This window comes from Carassius auratus, chromosome 43, assembly GCF_003368295.1.
Source record: "Carassius auratus strain Wakin chromosome 43, ASM336829v1, whole genome shotgun sequence".
Taxonomy (NCBI): domain Eukaryota; kingdom Metazoa; phylum Chordata; class Actinopteri; order Cypriniformes; family Cyprinidae; genus Carassius; species Carassius auratus.
Genome location: NC_039285.1, coordinates 1,527,963 through 1,542,351, shown reverse-complemented (window position 1 = coordinate 1,542,351; position 14,389 = coordinate 1,527,963). Strand labels below are relative to the sequence as shown.

Sequence of the window (14,389 nt, the reverse complement as noted above, 5' to 3'; positions counted from 1 at the left end):
ATTCTGAATGGATGACCCTGTGGATGGATGGATGGATGGATGGAGGGATGGATGGAGGGAAGAATGGATGGATGGAGGGATGGATGGATGAAAGGGATGGATGGAGGAATGGATGGAGGGAAGAATGGATGGATGGATGGAGAGAAGAATGGATGGATGGAGAGATGGATGGATGGATGGAGGGAGGGATGGATGGAGGGATGGATGGATGGATGAAAGGGATGGATGGATGGATGGATGGAGGAATGGAGGGATGCATGGATGGATGAAAGGGATGGATGGATGAAAGGGATGGATGGATGGATGGATGGATGGATGGATGGGTGGGTGGGTGGATGGATGGATGGAGGGATGGATGGATGGATGGAGGAAAGAGCATCCTGAGTCAGTGGAGACAGCAGTCCAATGACTGAGAAGAAGAAGATGAAGGGGTTGTTAAGAGGATGAAGATTGAATGAAGGCGAATGCTTTGGTGATATATGACCAGTTTTTCATCAGCGTCCAAAGCCATTAGAACATTTTAATCTTAAATTCACCTACACCAAATTTCATTTATAAAGTCCTATAGGCAGCATCTACACCAATCTTATTTTATTAATCTAATGCATTCATTTAATATCTGCATTACATTTAAATATTGTTTTAAAATAAACAGATATGAATAAATGTAAATTCACAGAGAAAACTCATAGAGCTACAGTGATTTCCAAATATTTCATAAGTTATGATGCTTTTTGGACACATATTTCTAAGATAATTCATACAAATGTTTCTATCTGCATGCTTATGTTGCTTTTGGGAAAAGCAGATCAGCATGAAACCTGCTTAGTTGTCTAATCTAAGCTAAGAGCAGAAACCACTTTAGGCTGGTTTTCAGCAGGGCCTAACCACAGAGGTGATGTTTTCAATCCAGAGTGCATCTGAATTCTAATAACCACACACCAATTTGCACAATACTTTATTAGTAATTCAAAATCAAATGCACTGAACAAAATAAAAACAAAAGTTCAAACTGCGATCTGTTATAATATGTGATTTTGGTCTATAACTTTCATTTGCGGTTCAACACAACGTCAAGGAAATATATGAAATGACTTTTAAAATGTACTCTTATTTCTAATTGATTGTTACACTAGCATATAATGATGAAAATATAATACTCGACATTAGTGTTATATTAATCTAGAGCAAAAATGCAAAAAGAGAGCATTAATACAGAGCTGTAACACAAAACCGAAACGCCTCAGGTTACATAAGTTTTACTATGATTATACAGTGTCATGAACAAAACAAGTATAGGCTATACTACCACTAGCAGCTGCAGTTGCACATTAACAGTCTCGGGGATAAAGGGGTTAAAACACTAAACCTATTCATGCCAAGCCAGAATGGCACCAATTGCACTTCTATCTTAAAAAAGCAACTGAGATAAAGGAAAATCCCAATATTTGTCGGAAAAAACAACAACGATGTTGCCTTAAAGATTAACACCTAAGAGTTTCTGAACCCCAAAACAAAGGAAATTGTTGTGAATAGTGTTGAAGTTCTACATGAAGAAGACCGCCATCTCTGTCCTTATTTCAGCACTGGACAGCGTCTGTACAGACTTTATACAAGAGAACCTCATTATTCCTTCACCACGGAGTAATAAACTTTGAAGTACTGGCAGCATGTCCATAATTTGTCCTCCAAACGCTAATGGCACATCTATCATAATTTGTAGACAATCCTAATGGTATAAAACACAATCCAACTGGATTTACTGAAATTCTGAAAAACATTCGCTAAGAGAGGCTTGAGAGAAAGAACGGGCACCTCAGTTCATCCGGAAGGATGTTCTTTGATTCTTAGACGGTTCACATTTGATCCATTTGTTTGGATTGGTTCCAAATTATGATTCAGTAAAATCCTACTGAATTTGATTCTTCGTTTTTTGTTGTTGCTCCAAATTATAATAGAAATCCATTATTGGGTTGAATGATCAGTGACTTTTTCCCCCAGAATTGTAATTCTATATATCTTATATAATTCTATATCTTATTTGATTCAGAGAGGACTCCTGTTTAGTCACAATTGGATTGAGTTATGATAGAAATCCCATTAATATTCAGTAATATACTTTAAGATTAATGAACTGATTCCCCCTCCACCCTGGAATTGTTTACTTTTTATTTTATTTTTTAGAACATTTTCATTTGATGCCATCAATAAGATGACAAGTATTCACTGAAGTCCTACTGGATAAACTGATTAATGCCAATGAATGCACGTGTTTATTTGATTCATCAAGGGTTTCTGTTTGATCTCATTGGCATTGACTCCTAATTTTAATATAAAATCCATTAATATTCAATAAGATCCTTTTCAATTTATTATTAGACCCCCCCCCCCCAATAAATTTCATATTTATGAAATTCTGATTTGATTCCCATCAACAAAATCCTGATAGATTCATTTATTACATTTTCATCTCTTTCGATCTCTTTATGATTGAATAACAATTATGATTTAAATTCCGTCAGCATTCCTCAGTCCTCCTCAAAAACCAGTAAAGAAAGCCTCGTCCGGGATCTTCTATGAAAACTCATCAAGTCTTATGCTTATACGAAGAATAGGTATATTCCGTGGGTGATATCATAAGAATACAGAGGTTATTTACAGCGTCTTCCAAAGGCTGCCACTGCGTTATCAAGACACAGCGACCGATTCCAACAAGTCCTCATCCCTGGTCTGTCCCGAGTGTCTGATGTCCTCTGTCACGCCAGGATCTGCCGTGCGCGCTCCCGCGGGGGGTCTCACCATGATGCACTGCCGGACCACCGGCTTGCCTTTGGCCGCTTTGGGACTGCAGTTGTCGCGCTCGTATTCCTCCTGGGCTTTCTGGATCTTGCGCATTTTCATCTTGCTTTTGTGAAAGTGGAAGGTCGTGACGGACACGAATATTATCCCGATGATCATGGCGATGAGCACGAAGAGCACGGCGGTGGAGGAGGACGCCTGGAACAGCTGGTCCACCGGGTCCAAGCACGTGCCATTGCTGCTCCGAGCGGTTCCGTTCAAGGCACAGTGGGGAATAGAAAGCGCCAGTCTCTCCGAGGTCCGGGAACTCATTTAGTCCGGGTCGGGCAGTGTCTGTATTGCAGGGAAGAATTGAGGAGACGAAAGCGAATAGAAATGTCCACGCGCTATATTGCATTCATTTCTCTTGAGGGAAATAAGTCCACCTAAAATAGATCCAAAGAGCAATCCAGCGTTAGAGAGGAGCATGTGCGCAGAGAGATCAATTGCATTTCTAGTCACGTTACAGTCTGACGTAGAACCCGTCCTTTAAACCACTTTCAAATCCACACCTCTGACGCATACACACACGATCCGTTTAAGAACAAAACTGATCTATCTCGCGCATCTCTGAAGGGCGCGCGCGCTGGTCGCGAACTTATGTGCGCAAACAATGTCGCGTTATATTCCCTCAGCCCGTGCTCCTTTCGCCCCAAGCCTTTTCCATTTACAAAAAGCATTCATCTCTCAAGCTTCAGCATTCATTCCTGAACTGCGCATTCCCTCAGAGCAGCAGCAGCAGCTGTCTGAAGAAGAAACCCGTGAAGCAGCACATAAACGACAGAAAGAAACAGCTAGCCTCGTCAATCAAAAGAGCATGCGAAGATCTAGATAAGAGCGCTAGTTTACCTGCCTCTACTGTGGGATGTCGCTGCTCCGGAGGCGAAGACCGCTCGTGTCGCAAATTCTGGAGAAAAAGGAGCGGGATCCAGCCAATCGCCGCTGCTCGCAATGACGTACCTCCTCTGACAAACCACGCTCCAGCAACCTCTTTCAGCACACTGTGTGTTTAGAGGACTATGCATGCTTTGTGAGTCGAATGTATGGGGTTTGTCAACACCCGTCCCCTCCATGCTACCAGAGAACTGCACCCGCATTTATGATAACTTTACGCATTTGGGGAATTAGATGCGACAAACTTTATTTAGCATTAGAAATAAAGAATTAACCATCTAACGATGGAATCATTTTTTTAAACAAAACTTTGCATGAAGTATTTGCATTGTATATCTAATAGTCTAAAACTGATAGCAATGATACTGAAAGCGTAAGGTTGCTCAGGTGAATGGGACAGGCTGGCGTCTAGGCTATTAGATTGTTGTACTAACGCTTCATTAAACACATAGTGTTGACTGTTTTTAATAGTGAATGATTGCTGTCAGTTTATTGTCACGAATTTAACCTGAGTGCCGTTCCTGTTTTGTTAGCTAAACAGACTTCCAAGCGTTTTTGTGCGCAAATGAGAACGCCATCATTATTCCCGTAACCACGTGATGAAGCACACAACAGCACAAGCAGCGCGTGATTGAACTAGACTTCCATTTCCAGCTGGGCTGCACGTGCGCCATTCATAACTGACTTCAGAATGCCTTATAAATTCCGATTCATTTGCTGCAAACAGAATGTAGAATTCTCATTTGAATTCAAACCCACGAAATGGAATGCATTTTTTAATGATAGCTACATTTGTTTTCAGTATTTTATGCTCTTAAGCATGCTGTGACATGATAATCAGTGATGCCACACACATCAGTGATGTGTGTCTATTTTTGAATAATAGGCTGTCTGATTGCAACTTACCACAACATCTGTTATTAGTTAATTGATTGGTGACGATTGTTTATAGCTCAATATTTTATATGCACTTTTAAATGATAAAATTACACTTTCACTTTACTTTCAAAATGTTGATGTCAATATTTTTCCATATTGTGCATACTTTTCCAATTCCAGTTCAACATGTTTTGTTGTCCAAATCTATTTCAATACCAATTTTGCGGCTAGGAAGCCAGTTTACTTATTTTGAAGTTTATCCTCAAAATGTAGACCTTAGTGGTTATCCAGATGACACTAACAGCAAAGACAGAAGGTCTTTGTCACTTGCAGGACATTGACTTTTAGGATGGGTTTTGAAAAAGGGCACAAGACTATCAAATAAAATTACAGTGTGCAGGGGTAATACGAGCAAGAGCATTAAACCCCTCAGAGACCTTCACCCTGACCTCTAAGATGAAGAGGATCCACACCTGTACCTCTCAAACTGACAATTTGTACTGTATTTATGTGAATAAATCTTACAATAAGTCTTATTATTCCTCTGAAAATCAAGATTCAAAATGTATTTATTTATTTATTTGTATTGATTTATTGTGTGAAATTCAGCTATGTACAAATTCTCTCCAGCTTTCAGTTATCAGGTAAAATGTTTAACCTTCTGTAATGAGAAATAAATAACGTGGCCCTCGGGAGCCTCACATTCCTGGCCATATGCTCAGAAGGTGTTAACCTTCAGGTAAAGTTTGTTAATAAAATCCACATACCGTCATACACGACTGTCCCTCATGTACTACTAGACATAGCACTTTAATTGGCCACTAATCTATTCCAAAGACCTGCCCAATCCCTGTAGAGATTAATTACTACATCATGTGTACTGTGCTCCATAAACGTGCAAAGTGACCTCCATTACTGCTCCACCTGCTCAGCATCGTCTGTCGATTAATCTTTCAGAATCCAGTCCCTCTGATAATCGGTGCAGTGACCAAGCTAATAATTTCAGCATTACAGTGTAGAATTTCACCCTGGTGCACAATAAAACAGCAAACTTAAATCTCAGACTGACTGTGAATTGAACAGGGTAGTCCAGTCAGATCCAGAGATCCGAATATTGTGGAGATTTTGGGGTCGGCACGGTTGACGAACCCCTTAATTTTTGAAAGACTTTAAAGGCAAGGCGAGGAAAGTTTATTTATATAGCACATTTCGTACACAATGGTAATTCAAAGTGCTTTACATAAAACAAATGAAAATAATAGTAAAGAAAAATAATAACAAAAATAAAACAAGCAATTTTAAAACGTTTAAAATTATTAAAAATTTACTTTTTTTAAATGAATTTAAAACAGTTAAATCCCAGCAGGCACAGTACATCAATGTACATCAAAGAAGTCATATTATTACAAGAACCATAGACTTACTAATCCAAGAGTCAAACCACCCAACTAAAGCAAACACTGATCACAATAATGGTGACCAAACATTTTCAAATAAAACATCAACATCTAAACCTCTGTTAATTCTCTAAAAGAGCTTCTGTAGACATCTGACAAAAATAAAGTCAAACTGGTTATTAATAAGTGAAGCTGGTAATATATAGTGCAATCAGTTCGGACATTGCACAGTGCTCATTCAACAAATGCACAGCTAAAAAGATGCGTTTTGAGTCTAGATTTAAATGTGACTAGTGTTTTAGCACGTCTGATCTCTTCAGGAATCTGATTCCAACTGCGGGCGGCATAGTAACTAAAGGAGGACTCCCCTTGTTTTGTGTGAACCCTTGGTATTTCTAACGGACTTGATCCTAGTGATCTGAGTGCTCTGTTAGGCTTATATTCAGTGAATATCTGCAATATATTTCGGTCCTAGGTCATTTAGTGATTTATATACGAGTAAAAGTACTTTAAAATCAATCCTAGATGTAACTGGAAGCCAGTGTAAGGACCTGAGGACTGGTGTGATATGCTCAGATTTTCTGGTTCTAGTCAGAATCCTGGCAGCAGTGCTCTGAATGAGCTGCAGCTGTCTAATGGTCTTTTTGGGAAGGCCAGTGAGGAGCTCATTACAATAGTCCACCCTGCTGGTGATAAAGGCATGAACAAGTTTCTCCAAGTCTTGACTGGAAACAAAACATCTAATTCTTGCGATGTTTTTTAAATGATAGTATGCTGATTTAGTTACTGCTTTGACATGACTACTGAAACTAAGGTCTGTCTCCAGAAACACACCAAGATTCCTGACTTGACTTTTTGTTGTTTGACCCCTAGATTCAAGGTATGCATTCACCTTGAAAACTTAATCTTTGTTTCCAAATGCAATTAGTTTTTTCCTTATTTAACGGAAGATAGTTCTGGCACATCCAACTATTAATTTCATCAATGCATTGGCAGAGGGAGTCGATGGGGCTGTAGTCATTTGTAGATAAGGCTAGGTAAATCTGGGTATCATCAGCATAGCTGTGATAGGCAATTAGGTTCTTTCTCTTTATTAAAAGAACAACTTCAAGGACATAAGTGTTGTCCTATCCTCCAGAATAACCTGCTTTGACATATAGTCAAAAATGTGTCTTTTTATGAGATGGAGACTGAAGCAATAAGTAATAGCACTAATGGTTCAGAATTAAAATGATGCCTTGAATATGGTTATGGACTGCTGTATATGATGTTAATGGTAGACAGCACTTTCAAGCACTTCTATATTTGCAGGCATGTTCTGTAAAATGGGGTGGTGTTAGCGCAGTGGATAAGACACACGTCTGTGGTGTGGGAGACCCGGGTTCGAATCCACTGTGAGGCACCAATGTGTCCCTGAGCAAGACACTTAACCCCTAGTTGCTCCAGAGGCGTGCGACCTCTGACATATATAGCAATTGTAAGTCGCTTTGGATAAAAGCGTCAGCTAAAATGAATAAATGTGAATAGCTTTATATATATACATATATATATATATATATATAATTTTATGATTTCAGGTAGGTTAATAGTATGTTATGTAGATTAAACTCACAGAGTAAACATTTATCCTGGACATTCATTCGCTGAATGCTTTTCCTATCCAGTCAATCTCATCCAGTTCCATTTTTTATGAAGCATAGGCCTTCAGAAATGTTTTATTTTTTTTAAGATCACATAAATTCAGTCCAATGTGTCAAAACTTTTAATAGATCAGGGTTGTGCGCCATTCAGAATTAAACTGAACAGAATGCGGGAGTCATGTTTTATTATTATGTTAATGTAGATATAAAAATGTAATATAAATGTAATAGATTTTTTTTTTTTTTTTTTTAGAAAAGGTCGTTCTCACTCAACTACAGACTTTTCTGACTTCAAATTCATTATACGAAAACTTACAGTGAGGTTATAGAAAATTACATAGTACTGAATCTGTTTTATTGAAAGTTACAAATAATGTGGTGGCTACCGATAATGGGAATGCTGTTGCCTTGGTCCTTTTAGATCTTAGTTCAGCATTTGATTAGGTCGATCACAAAATTTTAATTTCTAGATTATGTTGGCATTCAGGGTACCGTTTTAAAATGGTTTCAGTCACATCTTTCCTGTGGTGTTCTGCAGGGATCGATCCTTGCTCCAATACTTTTCTCTTTATACATGCTGCAATAGGGATCCATGTTTTCCAAAAATGGAGTATTGTTTCATTTATATATGCTGATGACACCCACTTGTACCTCCCACTTAAACATGTAAAGACTCGTGTTCATACTGAGGTTCTACTAGCACTCTTACAGGATCTGAACTCAGGGCTTTCACAAAAAAACATGATTTTTATGACTGTGGTGATCTGGATCTAGGATTTTTAAGTTCTCATGTTACTCAGGGTGCGGTAACCTTGGTGTTTTATTTGCACGGGGTTCTTCGTTTCGATAAACAGATTACTTTTAGATAATCTTTTCTCTACTTGAAGAACTCTGAAACAGTTATTTATGCGTTCAGCAACACACGTTTTGACGCTTTGATTACTCTCTGTTTACAGGTCTAAGATAAAACATAGAGGGGACCGAGCTTTTGAATAAGTTGATGTGTATTTTACTTTGCGGATTGTAATTTCTATTTTATGTATTGTTTCTAAAGTTCTGTACTGCACTTTGCTCAACCTTTGGGTCATTTTAAATGTGATATATAAATAAACAATAATAATAATAATTCATATGAAACCATAGTATTAAATGCTAGCTCTTTGATAGCATAGTGACAAATTCTGATACTGATATAATTTTTTTTTCACCTTCAGTTTTCTAAACATTTCAGGAGTTTCCATCCCCGCACAGCAGTGACATGACTCTCTATAGCATTCTCTGCATGCTGCTTTTACTGTCCCCTCATCAATCTCAAAAGTTCACCTTTATTTTTAAGTGTATAATGAAATGCTCTGAGTTCATGAGAGTGTTCAGGCTCTTCTGCTATCAGTTATCAATGTGGAGGACACAACACTTGTAAGTTTGCCCTTTAAATACAGAGTCAGGTGATGCTCCCTCTGTCTGTGTGGAGCAGATTTATGCTGTAATTCTGTGACTCTCAATGTAAATGGAGGTTACAGGTGGAGGAGTTCATGACGTGGGAGGGAAAGTTGTTTTGCTCCACCCACCACGTTAACAAACGTTTGGAAGATCAGACTCTGTCTCCATCCAGTGGAGGGTTCATGCCAATCTCAGATAGATAGATGTCTGTACAAAGGAGTTTTACATGGTTGGTGCCATAGATTTGGATTAGTGAACTAATAATAGTAATGATGATAATCACGATGGCTAGATGGAAGTGGTTTCGCTGTCTGTTTGTCTTTGCAATGAGAGGAGATGGCATAGATATCACAGCTATTTACAAGGCTAATGTACGGCTCGTTCTCTTCACTGTGAGTTTCACAGCTACCTGAAGGCCATCTTCTTACCAATGATCTATTTTCAGCAAATGCGGTGTATTAAAACATAATTATAGTCATTTTTATTTGTTATAATTATTTATAATATCAGTGTCCAGCAGTGTGGCTTACATTTATCCTAAAACTACTTTAGCATTGTTACTTATTCTTATCTAATTATAAGAATTGTACTTCTAAGTGATTTATATTCATTGAGAAATATATGGAATATTTGCCTTTTAAAAATTAAATTGTTGCCCTACAGGGCTATAGTGAACTGCAAAGAAAATCTAAATGGTGATTTAAAATTATGAAAAAAACTAAAAGAAATATTATTTTTAGCTCCATGTTATGGTCCATGGAAATGTGCCTGAAACGTTTTGGTTGGACGCGCGAATAACATTTTTTTAAAATGTAATACTCATTTCAAAACCTTTCATGAATCGAATCGAACATGAATCGTGAATCACTTTGATTCGCTGGCTACTCGACTACTCACGCGCCCATCGCAAGCACTCGTCTATGAATGAATCGTTTTGGTGAACTCATTTAAAAGATTCTAAACTCTGAATCAAAATCCCCACCTATGCTTCTAAGATTTGGCTGGTAAACACCTCTTTTACTGTCTATGGGTAACACACATTAAAGATCGTAAGTTGAGTCTACTCGATGTTGCCCGATTAAAAACCCGTCCATTATTCACATTAAAAAAATATATATTTTGATCCATATAACAAAACAAATATACAAACATCATATTTTGATATTTCAGACCTGTTTACGCGATCATTACTCAAATGTATTTTATAAATCTCCTAGGGACACGTGTCAGGCACGCGGAAGACAGCTAAAGCTCGCAGCCGTATATCTCGGGGTCCTTCAGAGTCAGACTGCTGCTTTCTCTGGACAGCATCTTCGTCAATGGCGGATTACGATAACTACGATGACCGGGATCGGGCTTACGGGAGCTTCGGCGGGGGAAGAGGGTAAGCCACCCCGCACGAGAGGCGCGGTGAAGCGTGCGTTTGAGCGTGTCTGACGGGAGGCCGCGGGTGCGCGCGTGTTTGCGGGAGATCGAGCGGGTGTAGGCCACGCAGCAGCGGCGCGCTCCCGCTGAGATGAATGAAGGCCGGGCACGAAACTCAGCCCACATGGGCTTCATGTCTCGCGGCCTAATCAGCATCTCAGTGCCCGCGGACGTTATATAACACGTTCCTGCTCGCTGATCTCGGTTATAGTATTTAGTTAGTGATGTCAAAGCGTGTTTTTGTGGTCATGCAGCAGCGTGTTTGGGCCTCGAGCAGGGCTTTCACTCCCGTCTGTATCTCCTGCTGTTCTGAAGCCCACTGCACTGCTGCAGTATGAGCCAATATTCATTCTGATAAACTGAGTTTATGATGTTTCCGAGCCTCAGATCGAGCAGATGGCTGTATTTGCACACAGGTGTGCTGTTTCTCACACATGCGTGGCGTTTATCATTTACTGAATATAGAAACAGAAAGCGCGTGCTTATTTGATGTGTGGAGATCTTGCATTCAGGCCATAATGCACCATACCACGCACAAACTGAAGTTTGTAATGAGAGTTTGTTTTTAAAGGAAGGAAAGGTCTCTTATGCTCAGCAATGTCATATACATTTGAACAAAAATACAGTATAAACCGTAATATGGTGAAATTTATTTGCAGGTTGATGTAATCGTTTTCTGTTGTGATGTATGTTTGCTGCTCAAGAAATGTTTCTGATTATCAATGTTGGAAACCTTGACTAAACCGAAACTTTTGAACGAGTGTGTAATATTACAGAAGAACAGCGATGCTCTGGTATTGTGAAATAATACTGAGGCCTGCGATTTATATTTTTGATATTAATGCTTTTGATCAGGAGGGATGCATTAAATTGATCAAAAGTGACAGGAAAGATCTTACATAAAATTTCTTTTAAACAAATACAATTCATCTCACAATAAGGGTCTGCACTCAGCAGAACGGAGTAAAACAGCTGCTTTTAAACACTGTGTACTATAGGACCATTGTTAACTATAAGGCAGTTGACCTCTGCATTATGAAGGGCCTCCATAACAGTTTAACAGGTTTGCATCTTGTGTTTAAGCCCATACATATTAACAGACTCATTCTAATATACTAATTTATTCATCTTTAAATTGTTGGTAGGTTATCAATGCACAAATCAACACGCACTTGACATGCATATTTAAAAATGAAAGCTTTCTAAAGCAATGCTCTGTCATCACTGTAGCTCACACACACACACACACACACATAGCAAACAGAGACACTGACTGCGTCTGAAGCTTCACTGCTAACAGAGAAACAAAACGAAGACCGAGGTGGTAATTCACACATAAAAGATCTCTCTCTCTCTCTCTCTCTCTCTCTCTGGCACGTAAACGAACACAGACTTGAAATATTAGACATTTCTGTGAATAGGAAACTCAACTGCAGACACACTGTTGCTAAACTTCGAGCTTGCGGGTGTTTTCAGAAAGCTAGCTCTTTTATTCACAGTGGAGCGCGAAAAAGAGAAAGAAAAAGAAGTAACACACTGGACAGATATTTGTGTATTGCTCCGAGTGTGGAGCTCTGTCGATTACGTCTCCTGATATCAGCCCTATCATGTGTGTATCAGTGCAGTGTGGTATTTCCGTCTGGTCCCCACCGTCACAGCACTTGATGTCAGTTTTGGGGCTGATGATGAATGTTTCCGTGCCAGGCGCAGTCATGGATCATCTGCTGCGGACAGCACAGGTGTGAAAACGCCCCGCTGGTCATGCTATACGCTCTGGTCTGACCCCTGAGGAATGTCCCCTGCACACTGGATCCCTGCACATGATTTGATCTACTGTTACATACAGACACAAAATACATTGAGAAGGTGCTTTCTGTAATCGTTCTGTCAAAGGCACTTTTTGCATCTGTTCAGTACTTTGTGACCGGCGGTAGACTAATGTGTGAGCCAAGCCAATATCATATTTGGGAACTTTAAGACTATTGGCATTAGCTCATAACTGTCCAGTGTGCAGACTAACAGAAGTGATTGCACATCCTCAAGTCAGTTCTCAGAAATCATGTGTGTTTCATTGCGCATTTTCAGAAACCTCATTCAAACTTCAGCTGGGCTATCTGGACTAGTTAAAAAAAAAAACAAAAAAAAAAACTAACACAATAAATCACAATTAAAACATGAAATTCAAAACATGATTTTTGGAAATTTTAAACAACTGAGTTATGTTTTTGCAAATGAACTTCATATATTGATAATTTTTAGTTTCCGTGGTCTCATTTATAAAACATGCGCTAAAATCCATGCCAACTTTGACAGAGTCAACGTCCAATCGATGTGGAAAAGTGCCGAGATCCTCATCAGGGTCTAAGCCAGAGGTGCACAAACTTTTTCTTATGAAGAGGCAAGAGCCAAAAATGAAAGGGCTGTGGACAGAAAATAAGAATTGCATTATACCAAACTGCTATTTTAAAATTAAAGTTACATTTTTACATGGTTAAAGTTTAATAGTTAGAAATGAACGTTTTCATGGTTATCATTTGAGTTCATAATATTTCAAGATGAATTAAAGGGTTAGCTCACCCAGATAGCAAAATTATGTAATTAATAACTTTACCCTCACGTTGTTTCAAACCTGTGAAACCTCCGTTTATCTTTGGAACACAGTTTAAGATATTTTAGAGAGTTCAAAACAAAGCAGCTGGGTTTCCGGTTCACGAACGAATCATTCAGTTCACCAAATCGAACTGAATCATTTTAAACGATTTGCATCTCCAATACGCATTAATCCACAAATGACTTAAGCTGTTAACCTTTTTTAATGTGGCTGACACTCCCTCTGAGTTCAAACAAACCAATATCCCGGAGTAATTCATGCACTCAAACAGTACACTGACTGAACTGCTGTGAAGAGAGAACTGAAGATGAACACACACACACACACACACACACACACACATATATATATATATATATATATATATATATATATATATTATAATTCGAAATATTTTTTAAATGCCTGTGAGGAAAAGAGGGAAACCCCCAACAAACCCCACCCCCAGTGATACTGGTATTACAGGTGTTGTAACACGTTTATTAACTGGTGGGAAAATCTCCTCACTGTCACAACCCTACTGCAGGTACTGTGAAATAAAAGCCATAGGATGTGGATGTTGACTGGAGCTCTTTTATATGTGTAAGACATAAATTGGGGGCATTTACAAGATAATTTGTGACTTTTTGGTTTCACATGGAAAATAGGGATCTGCACTTTTTTTTTTTAGCTTTTTCTTAATCACATATACACTTGAATTATTCTTAGATCAAATGTATGACTGTTTCTACGCAGCATTATATAAATTAGGCCCCAGATGTTTCAATAATACTGTTCTCTATTCAGCACAGATTACTTCATACTTGTCTTTAGGGATGCAACGATACCATTTTTTCAGAACCGATCCGATAACGAAGATTCTGAGTATCTACCGATACCAATCCGATACCAATCCGATACTAGCACAGTTTTTTTTTTTTATTCAATATAGAATTAAATCAATCTCTGTGTTGACCTGACCATCATTCTTGTGTTAATCACAATCTATTAAATATACACAACTTCATTTTAATGAAAAATAACAAGTTAAAAAATATATAATCATAAACGATTAAAAAAATATTATTATAAACTAGGTTGGTAGATAATTCAGCAGCAAAAGATACTCTAGATTCTAGAAAAATCACGGGAGCACAATAATTTTATCAAATCTATTGAAATATTTTATTTACAAATAAAAGTGAATAAGTCTCAAATCTGGTAAAATGTTATATTGCTCATTGTATTGTTGTAAAATACATTATGGAAAAAAACAAGTATATACA

At 38.3% G+C, this 14,389-nt stretch overlaps 2 protein-coding genes across 5 annotated transcripts in view; one reads left to right on the top strand and one right to left on the bottom strand.

The window, feature by feature from the left end:
* Positions 1–945: 945 nt before the first annotated feature.
* LOC113061404 (uncharacterized protein C11orf87 homolog) lies at positions 946–3,930 on the bottom strand. 3 transcript variants are annotated; one of them, XM_026230472.1, is made up of 2 exons: positions 3,688–3,930; positions 946–3,584 (listed from the first exon to the last, which is right to left on the bottom strand). In XM_026230472.1, the coding sequence occupies exon 2, from the start codon at positions 3,109–3,111 to the stop codon at positions 2,689–2,691; it is 423 nt and encodes a 140-aa protein (XP_026086257.1). In that variant the 5' UTR covers positions 3,112–3,584; positions 3,688–3,930; the 3' UTR covers positions 946–2,688. The 3 variants fall into 3 exon arrangements, with proteins under 3 accessions (XP_026086257.1, XP_026086258.1, XP_026086259.1); XM_026230473.1 differs by having other exon boundaries at positions 946–3,224; XM_026230474.1 differs by having other exon boundaries at positions 946–3,224; positions 3,692–3,930.
* Positions 3,931–10,314: 6,384 nt separating this feature from the next.
* LOC113061403 (eukaryotic translation initiation factor 4H-like) overlaps positions 10,315–14,389 on the top strand; it is a 15,128-nt gene continuing 11,053 nt past the window's right edge. For both annotated transcript variants that reach the window (XM_026230470.1, XM_026230469.1), the window contains exon 1: positions 10,315–10,472. In XM_026230470.1, the coding sequence (XP_026086255.1) occupies positions 10,408–10,472 (65 nt within the window). In that variant the 5' untranslated portion in view covers positions 10,315–10,407. The remainder of the gene's footprint in view (positions 10,473–14,389) is intronic.